At 35.6% G+C, this 26,940-nt stretch overlaps 1 protein-coding gene across 1 annotated transcript; it reads left to right on the top strand.

Moving 5' to 3' along the window:
* LOC127877840 (serine/threonine-protein phosphatase with EF-hands 2-like) lies at positions 1–25,035 on the top strand. The gene is made up of 17 exons (XM_052424118.1): positions 1–260; positions 3,448–3,552; positions 4,420–4,547; positions 6,761–6,866; positions 11,428–11,579; positions 13,063–13,224; positions 13,541–13,707; positions 13,855–13,891; positions 14,715–14,864; positions 16,067–16,147; positions 16,792–16,977; positions 17,320–17,471; positions 18,108–18,214; positions 18,929–19,092; positions 21,029–21,113; positions 22,738–22,894; positions 24,348–25,035. The coding sequence occupies exons 2-17, from the start codon at positions 3,501–3,503 to the stop codon at positions 24,454–24,456; spliced, it is 1,995 nt and encodes a 664-aa protein (XP_052280078.1). The 5' UTR covers positions 1–260; positions 3,448–3,500; the 3' UTR covers positions 24,457–25,035.
* The last annotated feature ends 1,905 nt before the right edge of the window (positions 25,036–26,940 follow it).

Below are 26,940 nucleotides of genomic sequence, written 5' to 3' on the forward strand. Positions count from 1 at the left end.
GTCATTCCGGTGTGGACGTCGAACGCGTACATAATCTGCGAATATGATTGTTATCATGTGCTTTTAATGGTACTTAATTAGCAAGCCGGAATCAATCTGCGATATGAACGGTGAAACGGCCACTCGGGAAATCCGATTCGAAGCTTGTTCAACGTCGATGAACATATCTACAATTGAATGAGTGGATCAACATTCACCTGTGCGGATCTTTTATTTGTGAGACAAAAATTTATTGGAGATTGTATAATAGCGTTTTAAAGGTAAGAATACGGTTATAAATGTATTTTTTAAACTGGCATATCATACAAGTAGTGTATACTGAGATGTATCCATTTTACTCATAAATGAGCTGGTTCAATGAGCAATTTCTGAATAATTGGTTACGCAATAATAGTTGTATATAAAGGAGATAATTAAATAATCGTCAAATTTCAAACGAATAATGTAGTCCCTCAAAGGATTTGTCTTATATTTGATCAATCTTTATTTAATTCAGTTGCTTATCTTCAATATATTGTGAAGAGGATACGTTTTCAATACAGCGCATTTACATGCAATTTATGTGCAGATCTTGATACACTCTTTGTTTTATTCAAATCCACAAGGCATATTGATCTGTTAAAGCCGACACAGGGCCTATTAGTTATGAACGATCTCTTCAGTCTTATTGATATACATGTACACGACAACTTTTATATGTTTAATAATACAGCATACAAAATCAAGACCGATTCAAATGGAATGGCATTTTTTTAGTTCAACATTGTTTTAAATAAGGAAAAGTCAGACATTTCTTATGATATGTGTGCTTTTTTCCAACGTGCATCAGTGTTTCAGACCTTGAAATACCTGTAATCGCAATAAAGAAAAAAACACACACACTTCTGAGGTCAAATGAACGATTTTCGCCCTTTCGCCCTAATTATGGTTTAAGGTAATGATTTAAATGTTATGTTTTTTTTACACACGAGTGTGTTCATTAAAATGTAGGACAGAGCCTTTATATATTTTAAAGGGCACATTAACGGAAGAGCATTATGTTATCACTGGCAAAGTTTATCGGTCAATTGTACATTAATTAAATTTATTAAATTTCCATTACAAATAAACGAGCGTGTTAGTGTAGTGGTTTAAGTTACCTGAGCACATTTATACATAAAATAAATTAAAACTTCAAATAAGCACACGAAGAAACGAGTATTTCCCAATATAAGACAATAGTGACCACTTCGAGAGGATTTCTCAAGACGGGAAAACATGGGTTTTCCAGGCGGATTTTCCCAGAGACGGGCAAGGCGTTCCAACCCTGGCTTGAAAATGGCGCTAAATGGATCTGCTTAACTTCGAATATCTCAGAATAATGATACTTTTTTCCAAAATAAAAAATGGAATTAAAGGTTGCATTCACCGTCATTTGACCCCGGGATGTGTGGGAAAAGTTTCAAACTAACCGTTCAGACGTCTTTTAATTATATACGCTATACAAGTAATACACGTACTGTCCTAAATGTCCACGAAAAGCGTCACAAACGCTTATTTTTCCGATTGATTTTCCATATAAACGAAATTATATTATTAAGGCGTGTCTTACACTGCACAATTGCGGGAGGTCAACACCATGCAGAGATGTAGCTGTGTGTGGTGTTAATAATTAGGATATGCTAGTCAATGACCACCTCGATCATAATGACCACTCGGTATGTTTTGTTATCAGCGACGTCGTTTACCAAGGATGGCCAGAGTCGTGTACGTCACATAGACAAGAACATTCCTTCCAATGATCGCGTCATTGCCTCCGTCTCGACAATTCGGTCGTTTTGGAACAACGCGTATTTTCTATAAAAACAACAACAACATGTTATTGATATCCCTGCAAACACGTTCTTATTGAAGCGCATCATTGGCGATTTGCCGGTTTGTAGGTGTAAACGGAGCATTTACACTTCCTGGCTATATGAGCTAGCTTTTATAGCGACGCTGTGTCTGCCTTACAGACGTGAAGCATCGGGTTCAATCCTTATCGTGGTTTGAGATTTGTCTTGCTAGGTAACACGGGCGCCCAAAGTAAATACTCTATTATAAGTATATGTGTTTATTTGGCTCTACAGTGTCCCACATATGTCATGGAAGAAGGACATTTCATGGAAGAATTTCAAAACTGGAAGGGGTGTATGTAGTAGGGCGAGGTATAAGGAGCACTTATACTGCCTTGCAAAATGAGCTTACATTTTTAGCGACGCGCTAGTGTCTACCTTGGAATCGGGCATTCCATCGCGGTCTTCAATTTTTCCGGCTGCAATTCACACTTTTTTACATTTTAATTTTCGGAGTTTGTAATCTTATCGGAACTGTAATGTATCGCGCTGTAATTCTCTATTTTACCATACATTATTTTATTGCGTCTAGAGGAAAACAGATACAGTGTATATGCGCCCAGAAATCAATTTCCTAAGGAAATAGTGAACATACTCCTAATATTGTACTTGCATAAGATACGTTAGGTGTTTATTTCGATAGTTCGTACTTAAGTTTATAAGACTGATGTCGATCCGTCCGTCCGTCCTTCCGTCTCTCCGAAAGAGCACCATGTACCTATTTGCGTTTTTCAGACAATTGATTGGGAAAATGCTGAAGTGCATCATTCACCTGTCATTCACCACTTAAAGTGAAATCACACGTTTAGATTTACGCTCTAAAATTGCATTACACAATCGATTTCAGAAAGTGCAGAAATGACAGTAATACCGGTTATCGACTTTCAATAAGTCTGTAAAGCACGTTTTGTTCATAATTGGATTTTGTTGTGAGTCCATGTTACCTGACCAACGTAGATCGTATGATAATTGCAAAACAACAAATGCGTTCTGGATCAATCGATATACAAACGTCTCACCTGAGCCTCTACATGTACTTGCATATTGAAATCAATTGAGCCGCGTTCTGAGAAAACTGGGCATAATGCATGTGCGTAAAGTGTCGTCCCAGATTAGCCTGTGCAGTCCGCACAGGCTAATCAGGGACGACACTTACCGCTTTTATGGTATTTTTAGTTTCAAGGGAGTCCCTGATCCTTACCGAAAATCAAGTTTAGTCGGAAAGTGTCGTCCCTGATTAGCCTGTGCATACCAGTAACGCTGACCTGGCAGTGGGGTCACTCATTTATATAGCTTTAGCGTTATTATGCTTTCTATAGATGTATAGCATGTAGACAACATTGTAAAAGACAACAGGGAGGTAACCACATCAAATTGATACATAGTGACCAGATTTTCATCATCGAAGATTTTCATTTATAAACGAAGTTCAGATTTTGATTTGCTATAACTTACAGGACAAATCAAATTTACCATTGTTATACTCCTTATTGTTCATATCTTATACGAGAAACACGTGGAAATATTGATGTGTAAAATTGAATGCAAATTTTTATTCGGTGTATCTATTCAGATCACAGACGATCACGTCATTGCACCGTCTGTTGCTATGGTTACTGTTACGTGATGGGATGTTCGCCGTCCAAGAAAGTCGTCCGAGCAAAAAACGCCACAAAACGTAAAATAAAAAAAAAAACTAAAAAAACATTCAGACATACTTTGCAAAGGACTATTTTATTGAGTCATATTTTAAATGTTTTGAACAGACGTCAAGCTGTGTTAAGGTGGCTGATTTCTGTCAAGTCGTGTAAGCTTGATGGCGGCTTTGAAGAAGGGTCACCAACACATCAACATGTATTAACGACCTATACTTCCACTAAAACAACAGAAAGGGCGCTTATACGACAAAAATACATGTGTAGCTCTTTTTGTCGTTCTGGAGGGTATATTTGTCGTTCTTCTATGTTGGCGGCTTTTAAACCCGGCAACAAGACATAACGACAAATATACGCGCCAAAAGGAGAAAAGTGCTCCAATGTGACAATTATCATTTGTCTGTATGGCGGTTATCTTTGTCGTTCTGCCGTATTTAAAACGAGATAATTCAAATATACCCACCAGAACGACGAGAAGGCGCAATTACGACAACTATACCATGTGTCGCCCTTTTTGTCGTTCTGTAGTGTTCTCGACCTTCAAATCCATCAACAATACAGGTTGATATTGAAGAATTCAGCCATCATAGTAAATGCATCCATTTTTGAGTAAGTTTGAAAAAAAATTGATCAGTATTATGGCAAAATGGCATGATCAATATACATAATTTAAAATGGAATATATGCATAAATAAATATGTTATATAATCAATGTGCAAGGCGTTTATCAATCCATGGTGCACAAACGCTTTCAGATGAACCCTTATTTCAAGTGTATGCTTAAAATTACCAGATAAGAACAGTATTTATATAACGCATCAACATACGATAAGTACGCAAATAGCGATGGGCTTTTATTACCAATCAGACCAAATCATCGTTATACCTAGGTTTGCGTGCAGTCGTGCGTATTCAGACGTGGTACCGGCGATACCGAGCCAATCTCGAGGCCCGTCGGCGATGTACATGGAGCATCTTTCAGTCCTTGGAGTACGCCGGCGAACAGGATCAGCTTAAGGTAGTCAACAAATCGTTGTCAACAAACTACCAAGGGGAGTTTCGTTCTGGAAAACTATTCTTAATGCATGTGCAGTAAGTGTCGTCCCAGATTAACATGTGCAGTAAGTGTCGTCCCAGATTAACATGTGCAGTAAGTGTCGTCCCGGATTAACATGTGCAGTAAGTGTCGTCCCGGATTAACATGTGCAGTAAGTGTCGTCCCAGATTAACATGTGCAGTAAGTGTCGTCCCAGATTAACATGTGCAGTAAGTGTCGTCCCAGATTAACATGTGCAGTCAGTGTCGTCCCAGATTAACATGTGCAGTAAGTGTCGTCCCAGATTAACATGTGCGGTAAGTGTCGTCCCAGATTAACATGTGCAGTAAGTGTCGTCTCAGATTAACATGTGCAGTAAGTGTCGTCCCAGATAAACATGTGCAGTAAGTGTCGTCCCAGATAAACATGTGCAGTAAGTGTCGTCCCAGATTAACATATGCAGTAAGTGTCGTCCCAGATAAACATGTGCAGTAAGTGTCGTCCCAGATTAAAATGTGCAGTAAGTGTCGTCCCAGATTAACATGTGCAGGCTAATCAGGTACGACACTTTCCGATTTTATTACATTTTTTGTTTAAAGGATGTCTCTTCTAAACGAAATTTCAAGTGCAAGTGGGGAGTGTTGTTCCTGATTAGCATGTTGCGGACAGCACTTGCTAATGTGGGACGATACTTTGTGCACAGGCATTAAGTCTAGTTTGCCAGAACGAGACTTTAAAGGAATCTTTACTTACACTGAAGAGTCCAATCAAAACAGGAATATTCCGATGAGCCCTTCAGTGCAGTATTTACTAAAGTTGTTATAAAGGCGTAAAAAGTTGTTTTACCAACCCGTACAAGCCTTTATCTGTGCTCAACCCAAAACTTGTTTTTTGTAATCCAGGTTGAGTTGCCAGTCACTTTTGCTAAATTCGCCCATACTCACTAAATTTACTAATGAGTTTGCAATAATTAATGCATCATCCGATCATACTCGCTAAATTTTATTTCATTTGAAAAATTCAATACAGATAAGGAAGATTTCTGCATGTTATTTCATATGTTTATTTAAAAAAATGTAAGTGGCTATCACAAAAAATAAGGGTCGTCTGGTAAGTAGTTCCAAACAACTTTTTCCGACTTAAGAATGGTATTCCCAGTGCCCTTTGAATATTCGACAACGGACACAATGTTTCGGATATTATATGATTTAACAGTAGTGTATTACGTGTATCATGTTTAGGTATTAATCTGTTAACCATGTTTCGCTCGGCGATTGTAACGATCTGTCCGCTATCAACAATACAATTAATTGTTTGCATGCAAAAACTTAATTGGCACGTGCATAATTTTCTGAACTCGATCGTGTCTTATATAAGCCTATAGACTCGGCCATACAATAAAATATCCTGTCCACACTCAGCCAGTCTCGGATCAAGCTAATTCACGACAATCTTTTCTGTTTGTAAACCCCCTTCTGTTGGAATGGAGAAGATCGAAACATTACGTTCGTTTCGTTCTGATTGAATATGCTTATAGGGACCGTTTCACAGATTTTGGCAGATATTGAAGTTTGTCATTCAATTCTTTATATTGATAAATGTAAACATTGGATCTAAAAAGCTCCAGTAAAAAAGCAAGAACAAAATTAAAGAAAGAAAAAAAAGTAACCCTCAGCTGGGCTCGACCCACTGACCCCTGGAGTAAAAGTCTAACGCTTAAACCACTCGGCCATCCGTGCCCATACGTTCACTGACGTATTTTATACTTTATATAAGCAACCATCGTAGTGTCACAATAATAACGACAACAACAAAACTCTCCAAATTATTCTATCGTTTCGCTTTGCAACGCTTTATAATTTTCATGTTTTTAAATCGTCAAAAGATGAATATAATTGATATTTTAGAGAATGGTTAATGTTCAGTACAATTGTTCCCTCACAAATATCATAACTGTAACGAAAATTTGCGAACATTATTTTTATTTTGTCAATTAACCAAAACTTAAAAAGGTCCAGTAAAGGGAGCTTGGCTAGTATTGGTCAAAACACAACGTTCACAGTGAAAATGTTTTTTTTTTCTATAGGGAATTGCAAATTTGCTTCCATCGATTCCAAATGTAACTCCAATGTCTTGCTTCTTTATGTTAATAAATCGAATTTTGACGTCATTATAGGTGTCTTGTTCTGTTTCAGCTTCACAATTTCTTCAACAACATGCTGGATAGCCTCGTTTCGGACGGGAATAGTCCTGCACCACTCATCCGGGCTTTTAACGTGAACAAACGAGCCTCGATATACGGTAAGTCAGATGCTTTTCATCAGAAAACTTGGATCCCTACATTGCTTTCCATGTTACTCTGTCGTATTAAAACATGAAGATGCCTTTTCGTGTAAACCAATCGTGACTGATGTCATATTTCATGGTGTGGAAACGAAAATGTGCCCGTGGATTCGTAGGGATCAGGTTTGCATTATTCCATGCGACTCGAACTCGAGAAGAAAATCCATCTACGCCGAGGCGCATGCAACTTTACCCAACAATAACGGGATTACTGATAAGCCTTTTAAGCGGCTTTGTTAAATCACTCGGTAAGACACTCGTTCTGATAGCAGGATGTACCGGGTTCTAGTCCCATTTTATGGAGGTTTCATTCACAAACGGCCAACAGTTCACATGATCATGTATACAATACTTGTATGCGGTGTCTTTTACGAATGTCAAAAACTGACTCATTAACATAACCAACATGTAAAAAAGCAGTTTTCTTTTATTTGCGTAAATTTCATCATACATGGGTGAAAAAGTTTTAGCAGTTTCACTGTTTTTGCATTTATATGAAAATTCTTTATATTTCAACGTTAATGTTAATGTGCATCCCCAACAACTATACAACGCATATACAATTCACTTCATTTATCCGGTCAAACATAATTCCAATCAATCAAGTTTGAAAAACGCGGTGATGAGAAGAAAATAGCATATCGGTGCCTTTAACGTGCTTCATATTGTCGATTTTATGGCATTAATGACATCAGTATTATGGCCAAGGAAACATGGTGATCTGCGGAAGATTTGTAGCAACTATCAGTATCCAAACCATGTTTATGTATCTTGATGATTAGAGAAACCGCGTGGTTCGCTTTGAAAATACGTATTTTATTTAACAATCGCGTATGTATTAATGAAAGACATGGGCGCAGTTACGGTCTGCTGAAACACAGAATAAGCACAGAATAAAAATATATTATGTCAAAATTCCTATAAATGTCCTGCAACAAATTGCCTACAATCATCTGGCTCCTTTTGTTAAAGGTAATATAGAAACAATTGAGCAAAACATCATAATTCAAAAGTAATCTGCTCTAAACATTAAACTTATGTCTAATGTCATAACAACATAGCGTAGCTCACATCGCCGTTGTATTGGAAAGTTTAAAAAGTTGGCTTGAAATATATTAAGCGATTTCGATTGGCAACATAATTTCAAAATGTTTTTATAGTTAATTATAAGTGTTTTGAGAATTGTGTTCACGATACGCAGATTCCGCGTGACGAGAGAATTTGCTGAAAATTTTGAACGTGTATTCATTGACGAAAGCAATTGACGGTAAAACTTAACACGTTGATAGAAGGACGCACACGTGTTAAGTTAACTGCAATTTTAACATGATACTTTCAGATTTATATATATACAAAAAGCATCAACTGAATTATCCGTTGTCGTTACACGACCAAATAAACAACAAACAAATAAGTCGGTGTGTATAAAATGTATATATTTAAGTCGAAATAAATCCTAAAATCGTTTGTATGTGGCTTTATTTAAAACGAGTACGTTTAACGGCATGTTGATGAAATCAATATTAATATTAGTCATAATCGCGTTCTGTTTGTAGCACTAATTGATTTTTTTTAATTGAAAACACGCCAGCCGCAAATCATAAGTATGCACCGATTAAGTTTTTGAATAAGTGACATGGGATCTTTTCACGCTTTGGTAAATTGACAAAATTGAAAAAAGTTGTTTCAGATTCGCACATTTTCGTTTTAGTTATGATATTTGTGAGGTAACAGTAATACTGAACATTTACCATGGTGTAATATAGCCATTATATGCATCTTTTGACGATTTTAAAACCTAAAAATTATAAAGCGTTGCAACGCGAAACGATTGAATAATTTGGAGAGTTCTGTTTTTGTCGTTAAATTTTGTGAAACTACGAAGATTGCTTATATAAGGTATAAAATACGTCCAGTATGTGTACTCGGCGGAATAGCTCAGTAGGCTAAAGCGTTTTTACTTCAGGACTCTGGCAGGACTCCAGTGGCCACTGGTTCGAAACCTGCTCCGGGCAATGTTCTTTTCCTTTTTTTAATTTTATTCTTGATTTTTTACTGGAGCTTTTACGATCCAATGTTTACATTTATAAATATAAAGCATTTAATGAATAAGTTAAAAAATGACAAAATCTGTGAAAAGGCCCCTTTAATGTTACTATCCATAACACTATTCCAATGTCTCCGTTATTCTGTGATCTGTTTTATTACCATTCCTTTATGCTGATTATATTCTCTATTCTTTTTATCCTTGAACTATGAATTATAAGTTCATTGAAAGGTCCATAGACGTGTATCAGAACATCGATAATGCCACAATAAATTGATGATTGCTCGATGCGAAAAAAATGGAGCATGGGATAATATGATACCTTATTCGCTATTTTGATTTAATAATAGGGGATAGGATAGCGCAGATTAACAAATAAGTGCAGTCCGTATTAGTTGAACATTTCCGCAAAACGCATTCAACGATTTATGTATTGCCAAAAATGTACTCTTTATACAATCATATTTTCACCGACTAGGTGTCCTTGATCGTTGTCAGAAACTACCCACTACGCTTGTGGATTCTTAACGGCCATAATGTGTAGTTTTTGAGTTCTGTCATTCTGTTGGTTAGAATAACTGGAGGCATGTCCTCAGAATCTTAGGCAACAATTTCAGGCGACAAACCATAGCCCATATCATAAGCCAATTATATAAAAGCACATTAGTTTTGAATATGAATCAATAATATTTTTACTTTTTCGTGGGTGTCCGCTTGCTGTTTTTATTTGCTCTATCCCACCAACCAAATGCCAATTTTTACCATTTTAAACCACTCGGGCGACGTTTCAAAATCAGCAGCAGTGGCCGCTAAGCGCAACAGATCTGCAACAATTCTTGTAATCAACTCATATCGAGCAACTGGACGAAAAATGATTTTTTTTCGTTAAGTTTTAAACAGGACCAACAGCTTTTTTTCGGGTTGAAGTTGATTGCTGTGGTAGCCCTAACATATTGGAAAAAACAATAAAATACATACTCTTTCTATGCACAACTTTGTTGACGCCATCGTGAATTTTCCAGTTTTCAACAAAATTTGAATGGCCAACATGTATTTTCAAAAATTGCATACTCTTCTTAATACTTTGATCTATAGAAATCTATAGAAACCGTTGTAAGCTGTATTGGCACTAAGGTGTACACAAATCTTTACAATTCATTAAGCGTATACAAGATAGAATAGAAGAAACACAGCGTTTTTTCCAGACATTGGTTACTGGTAACGTACGGTAGTTTAGTTTAGTCTGTAAATAATACATTTAATTAAACGCATTCTCTTTATAAAAAGACCTATATAAGTTGCAAACAAAGGCCAAAACGGGTGTCAGTGGTCATTTCATTAGTTTCAATAAGACCAGAACTCTCTAATTGGCTTTACTAATGTCTAGAAAAAAATATAACAAAGCGCTGTGATGACTATTTTCTGTAGCGTTTGCGAACGTTTGTGCGTAGGTGAATGCATGATTATAGAATATTACGGAAGGACCACGACCTATGAAGCACCTATAATTAACAGTTTGAACACGTTTGGGTTCACAGTTTGCATGAGAATAGAATAATGGGCATGTCATTTATAGCTATTATGACGCACACAGTACGAGTCAAAGTTCTAACAAAGTAAAGTTAAGGCATTTTCACCTGCTTGCTATTTTAAATATCTGGGTAAAGCCATTCAGTTTTATCAACAATTGATAAGCTTTCGTCTATTTTTACCATTGGAATTTATTATTTTAAGAAACATTAATAGCTGACATGTTAATTAAACCTTTTAAATAAGGTTTTGCAGAAAACTCGTTCACATCGGCTGTCATTGAACCACGATTGTATGAAAATGCATCCTAATTGACCTTTTGCAACTACACAACATGACAATATTTTCGTATATACATAAACTTACAAGTTGAAAATATGTCATATACTGAGCATTTTCTGATTGAACCTATTGCATACCTTAAGATCTGCCAGCCATAACGATATTGTTAAAACCAAAGCGAATACAAGTTATAAGAAACAAGCTTTTTCATAACATAGCATGGTTATTTGGAACAGTATACCAATTGGAATAAGAATGGCATGCTCTATTTATTTTATAATCAATGATATGTCATGTTATTTTTTAATCAATGTTATGTCATGTGTGTCTGTCTAAAAGGCAAATGTGTTGTATGTATGGGTGTAAAACAATATTGTTTGAATGTTTTACTTGTTATAGACCTATATATGTTTGTTATTTTAAGAAGGCCACATTGTAAAAAAGCATTGATTTATCTACATAATATGTATAATATGTCATTATCGTTATGTGTAACATTCTGTAAATAAAGCTTTTATTATTATTTTATTATTATTATTATTATTATTATTATTATTATTATTATTATTATTATTATTATTAATAGACAGTTGCATAAATCAGCATTAGAAGGTTGAACAATAGTAGTTACTCATCATATACCGGTTGAACTCATTGTAGATACTCAGTCGATGCGCGATTCCGGGGGCGAGATGCTGCAGAATCTGCTGGAGGGGATGGAGGTGGAGCCCTCCTACAAGGGCCCTCATCTCACTTTCCCTCTTACTATGAACCAGCTTCACAAGATTGTGCAGTCTTTCAGACGAAAACTGGTACTAGTCACCCATCATGTCTTATGGGGTATACACTAAGTTTGCTTCGGGTAGTAAGAGAAACATGTATTTAGTTTGGTAGACTTATTTTTATTTCTTATATCAAATATGTTCAGTTGTGTTTCGTAAGCGTTTAGTTTCGTTATAATTCACATCAAAACCACGACATAACTTTAAAAGAGTGTACAGTTTTAAAGACGCAAGATGTCATCAAGTGGTAACATGATAGTGTTTGTATTATGTTTCATTTGGGTTGCCACAGAACAGTGAATTTGAATTGATGAATTTGTTTGGGTAATGTCTGTAATTCATGCAATTTTGTCCGAATTTTAGTGTTTTATTTATGTCTTCTTAATTTTTATTTACTTTTTCTTTAATAACAGCGTTCTTTTTTTCTTCAATATGTGGTAGTTTCGAGAGCATTTATATCAAAACATGCTGGAAGATAATATCCACAAGTTTGAAATTGTTCGGCAATCGCCATCTAATGCCATCAATACATTTTCTCGGAGTGGTGGTGATAATGATGACGATGATGCTAAGATTTATCTCCTGCAGTTACAACCGGAGTTTCACTTGGTGTACATCTGAATCTCAAACTTAAATTGATCATTTACTTACTAAGAAAACAATATAAACGTCTACATGCCTTCCATTTTTCTCTGGTCATGTCAACTGTGTACCCTAAGTATTATGTCTGTTTGTCTACACGTTTGCTATTTCGGACAAATTGCAGAGGGTCATCTGCGATACCATTCTTTAAAATCTAAGGGTGTTTTAATGTCGATAGGGTATCTGAGTTGTAAAAGCTATTTCCGACTTGTCGAACGAGATGTAATTTACTGGCGGAAATTTTAGTGTTATGTAACTATTTATTTTTATATTAATACAAACGTGTATGCACAATTTAATCTATGGATATATTATGTACGAATCGTGCCAAGTAAATACATTTTCTATACTACAGACAACGTACTTTTGCGAGCAATCACAAGCTTATTTTGTTAAACGAACTTGTAGGTGAAATAAGGTCTCAACTTTTCAATGACCAAAGCTGTTCGCTAAACGACACTTAAAACAACGGGTCAATGTGATATGTGCAATTTACCGCCAAGCATTATGAGTACTGTTACGGACTATTTTTAAATTACCAAGATGAAATCTGGCGACGACCTTTATTTCTCATTTGAAGCATAACAACATGGAAATATTGAACACGTCTATTAATATGGAATAAATCAATATGCCAGTAGGTGGAGTGAGAAGCTAATATTCCAGGGGTCATTGGCCCATAAGCACTTGTATCAATACACCGGGCTTATTTTTTCGTGTAGTTCAATTAGTTGAAGTATAAAGATGAAAATAATGTAATGACGTCACGAATTGTTTACAGTGCTAAACGACCACTTACACTAATTTTGACCAATATAATTAGGCAAAAGACACAAACACTATACATCCTTTTTTATAAATTCTCTGAAAGACGCTACACGCGAAGTACACCATTCAGCTACTGCTGGAGGTGCGTCGCATCCTAAAGACCCAAGGAAACATCCGGTACGCCAGCACGTCCCTCTCCAAGCAAGTGACTGTCTGCGGAGACATCCACGGCAAACTGTCCGATCTGTACACGATCTTCCATAAGGTGCCTTACATTTTTGCTCATAACAAACCTTACAGTTTTTGCACTTCAAAATACTTTCACTTACATTATTAACACGACATAAACTTACCTAATATTATGTCAACTACATTTTAAATTCTTTGCTCTGCAATTAACTGTAATTTATGAACGCTTTATCACTTCAATTCTTGGCGCTACTAAATAATATTCGTAAACGTATTCTATTCTTATGTTACCAATCGCGTTAATTTGATATTCGAACTTCCCTTGACACGAGGACCGTTCATGCAGAATCATCATACCCATCGATTAAAATTGTGTTTCTTACAACTTGCAGAATGGGCTACCGTCAGTCAACAATCCATACATTTTCAACGGCGATTTTGTTGACAGAGGGCAGTTCTCAACGGAGGTCGTCATTGTTTTGTTTTCGTGTTTTGTTATGAATCCGAATGAGGTTTACTTAAATCGCGGGAACCACGAAGATCACGTGATGAATCTCAGGTAGGTTACACGCAACTTTTGCGCATATACGTACGTTTTTGAACCGTGTATTGATAATATCATCCTTATAAATTATATATAATTGTCTTCACATACAGTCATACATAATGCGGTTATCAATTTTAATTTTAACTGACATTCTTTCAGGTACGGCTTTGTCAAAGAACTTCAAATGAAATACAAAGTAAGTAGACAAAAATATTGCACCTTTAATATTCTACTTAATTTCGCATAAACGTGAATAAATAATTTTATGGGCAAACAAGACATTAGTTAATACTATATTGCACAAGTAAAAGCATATCAAATGGAAAGTGATTTTTAAGTAATAATTTTATATGCGCCTTTCTCCTATGTCCACTCATTAAATAATATAAATAACATAAATATAGTAATTACATAATAAAAATCAGCAAGTTGACATCCATAAATATGAAGAAACAAATTTCAAGGCGTTATAAATATTAAGTTACGAGCATGTAACGCACAAGTATAGCTTTATTGTACAAACGGATTAATTCTGAAAACAAAACGACACTGTTAAAAGAATTGTAGGTGTAGACAATCAACAATGACTTCCCCTTGAAAAGCTACATTGATATATCAATTGCTAATAACGTCTTCTCACGGCAAGAAGGATGATTGCCAGCAAACACACAACCAATTGCGCGCACGCTATCTGGCAAATACGTCATCGCCTAATAATCACTTATATTCGTGGGTATATATTTTCGTGGTTTAAACAAAATCATGGACGCGTATATATGTGAATTTATGATTTGAAAAAAAAGGAATTTGTATTGGTCATTTTCCGTTGCGTTGGTGTTAAATTCGCTGAACAATCATTCCACAACATCAACACAAAATTGATGTCCCACGATTAATTTTCCAGTATTTATATATATATTTCGAATCAGACATGCCAGTACACGTGATCTTTATTTATGCGTATTTGTTAGAACATCGATTTTAACATCAAAACACTAACACTATTTATATTATTTCAGCAACATTCCAGAAAGGTCATTCACATGTTTAAGGACGTGTTCAGCTGGTTGCCCCTAGCAACGGTGGTTGACGACCAAATTATCGTCTGCCACGGTGGCATCTCAGACACGACAAATCTTAAAACGCTTGCTAAAATAGACCGACACAGAGTAAGTATTGTCTATAAATGGTGCTCTGTGCCATCATGAATCATTGGTTAACCGTTCATAACATGATCCTTTCAGAGCCTTTAAACATACTGAACGACCTATACTGCTTTGAATGCTTGACGTGTGCATTTTCTGCATGCTTTCGTAGTAATTGTTATTGTAGAAGTTTATCTAAAAACATATACTCTTTTTCGCATATACGTTTTAATAGTTTTGTCACGTGTTTATAACCACGTGTACATGTGATCTAACTTTTTGAACGAGGATAAACTTCATACGTTATGCACGGAGGGAGGTTCATTCACTCCTACGATTTTCTCTTTTTTCTCATTCCCTCGAGTTAGTAAACCGTTCCTACACCACAGCTTACTCGTTCCCACGAGTTAGTAAGTAGTTTCTCGAGTAAGTATGCCATGGGAACGAGATACATAAAATAAATAAATAAAAGAGGAGTGTAAATCACCTCTATACCACCGTATGTCCTTACATATCTACTCGTAATGCAACGAACGAAGCTTGCTTATTTCTTTAAAGCTAAATGTTTAGTTCTTTGCATACGCCGTATTTATATTTGGCTATGATTTATAATTGATTTATGCTGTATGAGATTCCTTGCGAAGTTTCATTTGCATTGGATGCTCTGAAAACATTTATGCTGATTTTGCTGCCTCTCTATGCCAGAACGTATATGCCGCATTAGCCGCGTAATGTAAAAAATGGTACAAAACGATTTGTGGCATGTGTAGCTCAAGGCCAGCTTAAGTAGGCGCGCAGTCTTGCCAGAAGCAACCCTGTCCGCTAACGAAACCACAAAACGTTACGTGACTTTATAACGGAAAGGGTAGCTCTTGCCTAGACTACGCGATTTCGCAGGCTGGTTATAAGACCAATCTTCGCATAATATTTTTAATATCTCCCTGGGCTCCGATAAACAGAGGCATCATGTGTTGTAAATGCGTGTAATGCAGTTAAAAAGTTTAACCTCTATATGAGAATAAAGTATTTCTTTGAAGAAACTGTTGTTAAGCTGTTTGATACCGAGCATTCAAGTTCACGGATATGGTGACCACAAACCACAAACCAAACTCACATGCACCTGAAATGGGAATCGAAACCGGGTCGCCTGAGAGAGAACAACTAAGCAGACATTTCTAACCACTTGACAAAGAGTCTTAGACAAGTTTCCATCTGGTCCATTTCAGTACATGTCGACCCTGCAGCCCCCGGGGGAATGCGAGGACATAAGCACCATGGACACCCAGGACTTGATAGAGTGGAAACAGGTCGGGCTTACTCTTTTATACCAGGACTTAATAGAGTGGAAACAGGTCGGGTGTACACTTTTATACCAGGACTTGATAGAGTGGAAAAAGGTCGGGGTTACACTTGTAAACATAGATATTGATAGTATAAAAAAGAGTTACAGAGCACCATGGACCCTAGGACTTGATCGAGTTGAAACAGAACGGGGTTACACTTTTATAAATAGACATTGATCTTGTCAAAAAGAGTTTCAAAGCACAATGGGCAAACGGGATTTGATAGAGTGGAAACATGTCAGTGACACTCTATACGCCCTACACATTGGTATGGTCAAATAGTGTTACATAGTACAATGATTGGATAGAATGGGAACGGGTTGGTAACAAAAACGTTCTCTTTGTAATAACCGACCCATATTACGGCTATATTAGCACTTCCCCTTCCACTTCCACTCCATTAAAGCCCGTCTAAAAATACATCTAGCTATCGCTTATTGATCGGACGTCATTCGAATTAGGTAAATGTAAGTTTATTATAGCAACAAAAAGTATTCCGTTGAAATTATATGTAAATAATTTGCAAATGTAATTTCCAATGTCAATCTAAGACAAAAGATTCGAAAAACGTAGACTTTCAAGAATGCAAATACCATTTTGTGTATCAGGTGTTAGACTTGCTTTGGAGCGATCCCAAGCCCATTGACGGCTGTCAACCGAACACTTTCCGGGGCGGAGGGAGCTACTTCGGGCCCGATATCACAACGAGTTTCCTGCAACAGAACAAGTTTAAGCTGCTGATCCGCTCCCACGAGTGCAAACCCGAGGGGTTCGAGTACACGCATAATGGCCAGGTATGGGGACGGACGTACCAACATTTTGATAGTTGGTGTTTTCGAGTTCACACATATTGGAAAAGTAGGAACACATACCAAAATGAATTCACGTTTCGTGGAGAAAATAGCAAGTATACATACTGATTGCCGTTCAAGTTATAACAATAGGATTACAAAAATTTGTTTGGGAATAAACATGGCCAAGTCGGCCAGTCGATCGATCAGTCCATTTGTCTGCCTTAACGTCAAAATTTAAAAATACGCTAAGCAAAACGTCAAGAATCACAGAACATGACGTTCAAACAGTTTTATTCAATCGTAAATGAGAGCCCTTGCGAATTTAGTACCTTTAACTGGCAGGTGCTCACCGTGTTCTCGGCGTCCAACTATTACGAGATGGGAAGCAATCTGGGGGCGTTTGTTCGCATACAGGGGGCGGAGCTTGAGTGCCGCGTGGTACAGTATATGTCAACTCATAGCCCCACCCACCGCAAAGTGTCGTTCACTCAGAGGTATGTGTTTCTGATCGGTATGTTGTCTTTTTCTGATGTCTGTCGTCTACATGTCCTCCCCCAACTGATTATTTTTCACGATTTTTTTTTAAATAAAACATATTATTTTGTGCAGCTTCAGATTTTACGTTCCAGAGGTATAGCGTTTTTAATATTCATATTACTTTGTCATGTCGTTTTATTATAAAGACCGAAAGAATTTCACATTAGATTATCGGTATAAATATTAATCTTATTATACTACTGACTCTTTAAATAAATTACCAATATAATACCAGTTCTCGTGTACGGGGGATATGAGTAAAACGTTCCGAATACTAGTATAGTCAAGCACAACTACATTCTATTTGGACGTATATCACATTTGAACTTGATTACAACCAATTTACTATTCGTCACGGCTATGGACTGTATTTCCATGAACATCTAATATTACCCACGTCTCGTATTACTATGGTTAATGGCGCGACGTGTCAAAACCGTTAACATTGTCATAATATGCGGGAATATGAAACATAATGATTTCAGTTCCTAGCACGTCCGTATTTATATGGAAATCCGCATGGTTCATAGAACTTCCGAGCAGCGCAATTTGTAATTCGATGTAGTTATATGAATATTCTCCGGGATTTTCAGGATCAATACAGTGGAAAAATCCGCAATCCAAGACCTCAAAGAGAAGATATTAGCTTCCAAGCATAAACTGCTCAGCGAGTTTAAAAAGTGCGACCTGGACAATTCTGGTACGACCACAAAATGTAAATTCATTTCTGCCTGTTCATGTGCATAGTAAACGAATATGTTGATGCGGTTACATTCTGTCGGCTGACATACATTAGTATTGGTTAAATATCAGTGAATATTATATATATATATATATATATATATATATATATATATATATATATATATATATATATATATATATATATATTGGTTGCGTGTTCACATCTCTAAACAGACCTCGACCACCTTCAAAAAATTACCATCATAATCTTTTCACCCCATCATCTCAAACAATTTGTTGCATACTATTAAACCATTCAACAACGTTAAAAATCAAACGACCTGTATATATTAATGGGTATTCTGTTATCATGAGTCAATCTAGTTCATTCGTTTCTTCTCATGTTATCGTCTTCCTTAAAATATTTACCGTTCATTATGGCGCATACATGGTCCGCATAACGTTGGGTTAAATAATGTCATAATACCCAGTAACAGCGATAATAATAACTGCCATTAGTGAGCGATACAATGCCATGTTACGATTATATGTGAACTCATTCGCGGAAACATAGACGTTTGACACTTAATCAATTTGTAAACAGCGCAACAGAAACTAAACAAAGTAAAAGTTGCACTTTGTAAAAAAAGTCACCATTTCTAGCATTTATTACAATTGGCGGTGTCGGATTACCTTTAAACGATCACTTTTTATGTCATCTTTATTACAGGCAGTATAAGTAGCAGCGACTGGTGCTGTGCTTTGGAGACCGTCTTGGAAATTGAGTTACCATGGCGAACGTTGAAATCTAAGATAGCGAAATGTGATAATAATGGCGATGTGCAGTACGAGACGACATTTGACGAGCTGGAAGTCAGGCACAGATACAGTGGGGTATGATGAAGTCTTCGCACAGTTTATAACAGTTTAACCCTTTGCATGCTGGGAAATTTGTCGTCTGTTAAAATGTCGTCTGATGAATTTCTTAAATTAGCATTTTCTTTGATTATTTTCAAAGAATACTATCAGAATAGCAAACTGTTTGGATCCTGATGATACGCCACGTTCTGTGGCGTCTCATCTGGATCTAAACTGTTTGCAAAGGCCTTCAAAATTCGGTTCCAGCGCTCAAAGGGTTAAGCAGATGCTTCTTTTAAAACGCGTGTCAATTAGTAAATGTCGTATACCGGTATTATTTTATATATTCATGTAATACACCGTTTATCACTGCAAATTCCTCTTTGAAAGATGCCCTGAAAAAAAGGGTTCGAAATCTCACGATGTATCTTTGTTTAGTTATTTTCAATCTAAGAAAATAACCATTTTATTGCTATGAATGTCACGCCATGTTCATTACATTATATCAGATGTCGATATCTACGAGCATCTGAGAACGAATATAATCGATGCTCATTTAAAGTGTCACACTCAATAAAAAAAAGTGCTCAATGGTGTTTGTATGCTGTTAGATAGATTTATGAACAGTTTTAGTGGAAATCTTTCAATAAGCTTTTCAAAGCTTAAACACAATAAGACGGCGAAATTCTTAAATTTACGAGTTGGAGAAAAATTGTATATATTTTCACACGAAGAAATGCTTTGGCAATATTTAAATACACATTTTCAATCGATATATAATCATTTGGATTTTTTAATGAATCTGCACTGACTGATAGTTTTTCCAGGAAACTAACGTGAAACCGTACGTAACTCTTCAGTATTTCAAAATGTACTATCTGGTAAATTATACAATACCATTATTTATACTTTATTTTTTTTTAAAGATTTTTTATAACATTTGCAAGTATAAATTTTACAAAATAATATTTTCAAGCCAATCCTGTTTATGAAATACGTTTTATTGTTTCCCGCGCATCCCGCACGCTGAATGACCCACAGGTGGTCAGCGTGTGGCTATGATATTAATTAGTAAAAACATCATTTTGTCATTAAACAGCCTTTACTTTATCAATTGTGCAGCGATTTCCATGAACTCGGTCTTATTCAACGCAAAAATGAATATTCTTTCTGGAAATGTACATATCATGTAATATTATTACTAATGATGTGTCAAATTTTAAGGAATAACACGATACACAAATCGCGTGAACTACCCGTCATCGATCAGACCCGATTCAAGCATGAACTTTTCAGGAGTAAAGACACACCTTCGCGTTGGACCAATCAAATCACTCGTGTGTTTAAAATGTCGGCCAGTTGAAATGTATGTAAACAAAGGTTTCAAACGGCGCTGGACAGTTAGTTTTTATGCATAATGTAACGGCAAGAACGGTAAGATTTTTTTTCATACGTTTTCTTGAATTTTCGTACCGAGGTCTGTAAACTTTGAAGAGAAAATGCCATGTAATCCGTGAAGATTTCAGTCTTAGATTGGGTCTGATCGATGACGAGTAGGTCACGCGAGTTGTGTATCGTGTTATTTCTTAAAATTTGACCCAGCATTTGTAAAAAGATATCAAGATATGTACATTTCCAGAAAATATATTTCGGAGTTGAATAAGACAGAGTTCATGGAAATCGCTGCACAATTGATGAAGTAATGGCTGTTCAAAGCGATGCACCCTGTTTTTCGGGTGATTTTAAGTTGAATTCCTTGACATTTATATGTTTGATAGTGATTTTATTTCAGAGAAGTTTATTTTTCGTGATAATTTGATTATTTTTCATTCAAAATGGTGTTTTTAATAATTAATATCATAGCCACGCGCTAACTACCTGTAGAATGTCGAGTGAAAAAACTATATATATAAAGTTCTTTAAGATTAAAAGTACAGATGCATGTTTTCACCTTCATTGGTTTATGTTTTAGAATGGTCCGTCCATCACAGAGACGCTGTACAGGCATAGGGAGAACTTAGAGACAATATTTCGCCTTATTGATACAGATCATTCTGGTGTGTAAGCTTTAACGTTGAAAAATAAACAGTATATTTCACATAAACATAACATCGTTTGATTTAAGGCATTTGTTTAATGAAGCGTATCAATGGACATTTCTTTATATATACAGGAGCGTAGCTGCTATTAGGCACAGCAGGCCCGGGCCTACAATTTTGTTTGAAACATGGAAAAAATTAAAATGCTTCAACTTCGAAAAACACATTAAATTGTTGACCCTGAGGGGGTGAGGTGTTAGAAATCTGCATTTCATATTGACATAATCCTCAGACAATAGATTCTGGTCTTGTTCAAAGTACATATCTTCCAATTATCAACTCTACTTCTTTCTATGTGCATAGATTGTAGCTCGCGATTTTCACGTGACTGTAACAAGTTTACATATATCTACATGTAGATCTACTTGTCTCGTTTCCAACACAATAGTAAGTTGTAATCCAGTATCGTTGGATTTTTAAGAAACATTCTGAATGATGTTTATGACCGCGGAAAATAGAGCACTTGCCCCCGTATCCCGATCCATTGACTGAATCAGGGTCGGTTCGGTCCCTTGATGCCGAACAAAAACGTGCTGTTATAGACATGCAGTCAGTATTATTGGAAATAATTCCCATGGTTTGACTAGTGAATAAGTGGAGTGTTACACTATTAAATGTTTCTTTGTTCCATATTGTTTTTAAATTTAGTTCTCTGGCATAAAGATAATACAGTCAAATTTAGTTCTCTGACATTAAGATAAAACAGTCTTATCTTATTATTTGTCTAGATATTCTTCAAATCTATATAAATCAATATATATATATATAAACAATATGTATTCTCCGTTTTTCGGTAGACGATTCGAAAAATGTTATATTGAATATTGATGAAATCATTAACCAAAAATCTATACGAAACAAAAACATTTTTTTGATCGGCCATCTGGTGATATTCGAGCTAACGCCTTCAAAAATCGCATATTAGTATGATACTTTGTCAACATCAAGCCTGTGATCGTTTAAGTGAGCGCTTGTATGTCGGTACTTCATGTTAATTTAATTAAAACGATTTACGACAACTGCGGATTTTCCCGTAGCTAAAAGTGTCTCCGGGGACAACTTTAAATTATGATAAAAATACAAGTTTTGTGCATTTATATAAAACATCTGGAAATTATAATTAAACGATTATTTTAATTTTTAAAAGTATTATACAGTATTCACCATTAAATGCCCCTGTAATTCAACTCCAACTCGGTACGAACGGGTACGAATTATTAACAAAGCACGCTTAAAAAATAAGTATGGTATATTACCCGAACACACTACGCAGACTATATCACATGGATTATCTAGTAAAACATATATGTACCCACAACGGACTTGTATTTGTAGATATGGTAAACAAGAAATTCATAAGTATATGTTGATAATATTTTAGAAAGAATTCGTCTTCGTAAATGACAAAAGATCCCAACTTACAGCGCTTTCAAATTGCCATTTTCCCTTGTTTCCGTCTTGACAAAAATATTCAGCGCTTACTAATTGCTCAACCACTTTCTCGAGTAATTTTAATGTTATACAAAGTTGAGTGCACTTCTAAGTTGGTCATACAAACTAAACCGTGTATCGTCGCGTCTAGGCTTCATCTCGATGCAAGAGTTCGAAGACGCTTTGATGCTCCTGATCAAGCAGGTCGACATCCGGATCAATGAACGCGACATCCGGGACATTGCCTACAGCCTTGATATCAACAAGGACGGCAGCATAGACTTCAACGAGTTTCTGGAAGCTTTCAGGTACATTCAGCATTTTCATTTGCTCTGAACGGTTGCCTATTAGAGAAGGGAAATTAAGTAATAATAGATTCCTATGTATACATGAGACATAGATGACATAAACAGCAGTGACCGATTTTATTACCCTTTACAGTGGGTAAAACACAGTCGCGCTCCGGGCCGTCTAAATCTTTTAAAAGGATAGAAAACGGTATCATAAACTTCCACTCACCGCGACCATGACACTCAAGACTGTATCATGATGATTGGCATTGGTGGGGGTTTGGGGTGGGGTTAGGGGGTGCGGGGGAGGGGGGAGGTGGTCTCCTTTTGATAACGTTACCAGTCCGCCTACCCACGTTTGGTCCAAGATTACTTTTAAATCAAGACCTTTGTTCACGACTTTTGTTTTTACTATATCGTTTAAGTGCACGGAGCAGCTTCCAGCTTCTAACTTCATGCGAGGGACTAAGTTACAGTTGTTAATTGAAAATTGCAATCTATTATTACTACAGGCTTTTTGTATTCTCAGTCGCCTGGAGTAGAAGAAAAACTGTGAAAGAAAAAAAGGGAATAAAAGTGCCTTTAAATACCATACTTGTATGCATATCGCTTCATTCATAAGTAACCTGCTGAATGAAATGAAACAAGTAGCATTTAATGGAATAAGAAGATAAGAATTGTCATTTACACATGTTGTTGAAAATAATACTCGATCAAATCTATAATGTAGAACATGTTATCTATACCCCTGCATTTTTCATTTATAAATCAGAAACAGTCATTTACATGAGTATATATTTTATTAAATTCAGTTCAATTGTTTTATGTTTTTGATGCAACCAAATAGTAATATTATATTTTTTATTTAAACTGTGCTATAAGCTTTTTATGGTGATAGTAGTAGTAGTAGTAGTAGAAGTAGTAGTAGTAGTAGTAGTAGTAGTAGTAGTAGTAGTAGTAGTAGAAGTAGTAGTAGTACTAGTAGTAGTAGTGGTGGTAGTAGTAGAAGTAGTAGTAGTAGTAGTAGTAGTAGTAGTAGTAGTAGTAGTAGTAGTAGTAGTAGTAGTAGTAGAAGTAATAGTAGTAGTAGTAGTAGTAGTAGTAGTAGTAGTAGCAGTAGTAGTAGTAGTAGTAGTAGTAGTAGTAGTGGTAGTAGTAGTAGTAGAAGTAGTAGCAGCAACAGTAGTAGTAATGGTAGTAGAAGTAGTGGTAGTAGTTGTTGTTGTTTTTGTTTTAGTAATGGAAGTTGGTGTGGTAGTATTGCAATACTTGTTAAAGAATTACTTGTTCCATCCAGTAGTAGTTTGTGTTGTTGCAGAAGTACTAGTAGTAGCTGTAGTAGTAGCCTTTGTTGAAGTAGAAGAAGAAAGAGAGGAGTACTGTTATAAGTTGTTATTAATGTTGTTATTGTAGACCTACTCAGTTGTTGTATGTTTATACTATTAATGTAACTCTTACTTTTACGTTTCAGAATTGTTGACAATTTCGGGAAAGATCATACAAAAAGAGTTAGCCGAGATCATTCCATTGACAGTGCGCATGTGCCTTCAATAGCCTCTGAACTAGATGAGAAGGAATGAGTAGTCTCTGAACTAGATGAGAAGGAATGAGTAGTCTCTGAACTAGATGAGAAGGAATGAGTAGTCTCTGAACTAGATGAGAAGGAATGAGTAGTCTCTGAACTAGATGAGAAGGAATGAGTAGTCTCTGAACCTGCTGAGAAAGAGAGACGACGAAACCAAACCGGCATCTTAAGTTTAGCCACTCGAGATTATTTTAACGACAAACTTGTGTTTGTCAAAACATAAGAAGTTTTAATCGATAATATTTTACATTTGTTTCTGTTACTTTTTTATTGTTTCAATATCCAGACCTCACTTAACGTACACTGAAGTTGTTTCGCATACGATTTCTATACATTTTAGTTGTACATTCTGTTATTTGATGTATTGTTAGATATCTGTTTATACAAATCGTTGTCTATCAACATGTTTATCTATCTTACTATTAGACCATCGGTATTTGTTTAAGTTTTATTTTAATTTTATACGAATGCATACGATTAAAATACTGTGGGATGAATGCGATAAGTTAATGAACGATGTGTTTAACATTACAACCACATAATTGATGTTCAGCTGCAAATAAAGAAGAGAAATACTTACATGAAGTCGATGTCTTGTATTCTATCAGATTAAAATGCTCATAACTGTTCACTACTTGTAAAGAAAGAGTCGTAAAGAACTGACTAAACAACAATTGTTGGAAACGGTAAAACATGAAGTAATAAAATCGTAACAAAATGATTTTAAATTCTTCTTACAATAAAATAAAACACGTGCAGTGGAGTAAAGCAATCAGTTCGTTATGTCGATGTTCTCATGCAAGCAACAATTCTTATATTTGTATTTTTTTGGCGTTATACATTGAAGTGTGTACTAATATGCCTAGGGCATATCAATAGCATTACATAATTTTAGAAATCATTTTTTATCAACTTTGAAAATATGTGAATTGACGTGTGCAAATTGCAATGTTCTTAATCTAGTATATGTCGTTCGTATAGTTTAAAAAGCATACATTTAAAATAGCAATTCGAAAAATACGTACATGTCAAATTGTGCCGTTTTTTTCACAAGCTTATATTGGAATTTGAATTTTTGATAGGTTATCTCCGTTCGTGTGTACTGTGTACAATTCCATAAGCAATCAAACACACTCGACTTAGCAACTGAGGTGCATATGAACGAAGTATATAGTACAGCAAACATGCATTCAGAAAACGGATGGGCGTTCGCTAGTTACCAATATTGATTATTGACTGAGGTCCATGAACTATAAATTAAAGGGTTATAAAGCTTGAAGTGGAAAACACATGTGTGCAATTACATATTCATACACATCTACTCGTACACGTAAACATTAAATATGTAACAGATTTATGCGATGTCAATTAAACTTAAAAAAGTGAATATCGTTTCAGTAGTCAGTATTAGTAACTCGTTTGAACGCTTTACTTAAAATGAGAACTATCAAATTTTAAGTTGACACAATATTTAATATCGATTGGAAAATATACTAATCAGATAAATCACTTTTTAAACATTTTTTTAAACGAAGGTAGAACGGTCAACGACCAATAAAAACGAAATTTTGACGTCTATCCTTACTTTAATCTAACAATGAATAGATTTGTACGTGTGCATAAGTTGAAAATATTAGAGCAGAAGTACTAAAAAAGCCTTGATTTGCATGTGTGCAGATGTCGATAATATTTGACCAAAAGTACTTAAAAAGCGTCACATTCCAACAGCCACGGGCGTGTTAAGCGACATTAATTTCCATTGCAGCATGATGACGAACGTTAAATGTTGAAATGCAAATTTATGCTATTTAAACGTTTATCCATGCACATAAATCAACGTAAAAAGATGCACAGCTGTCTACGGTAGTCATTTGTTTTGCTGCAGATGCGTTTAGATTGCTAAAGCATCCAGAGAAATAGTTCATAGACTACCTGAGTGTGGCGCAACGATACACATTAACTTGAAAACACAAGCGATGGTTATTACAAGAAAATGAAATATTGGAGAAGCTTGTGTTTATGTTTATGTTTGTTATGTATCGTGTATGTGTTCCTCTGGACTCGGTTTTATCGACATGCTGCCAACAGGTGTTCTTTTTTATTTAAGGCTATATTGCTTATATTTAATATTCTCCTTAAATTATATGTTGTTTCAAACATTACTAAAAAATCGTGAATTAAATCTTAATTCTTTGAAAACTTATGCGATAAACCTTAACATATTTTTTTCTGAACTTCTTGATATGCATTGCAATTAAAAAGTGTAGTTATGCATTCTGTAGCCAAATCAATACGAAATAAAAATAAATACGAGTAAATTGTAAATGAAGGAAAAAAATATTTACGTCGTACAGAGCAGTATATTTTATTTAAATCTTTTATGAGGAGGATTGTTCGTAGTGTCATAAAGGAACAGTGATGAGCTAAATATTTTTTTCGAAGACAGGCAACATATGCGCATATTCAGAAACTATTAACG

The sequence above is a fragment of the Dreissena polymorpha genome, chromosome 4, assembly GCF_020536995.1.
Source record: "Dreissena polymorpha isolate Duluth1 chromosome 4, UMN_Dpol_1.0, whole genome shotgun sequence".
NCBI classification, from domain to species: domain Eukaryota; kingdom Metazoa; phylum Mollusca; class Bivalvia; order Myida; family Dreissenidae; genus Dreissena; species Dreissena polymorpha.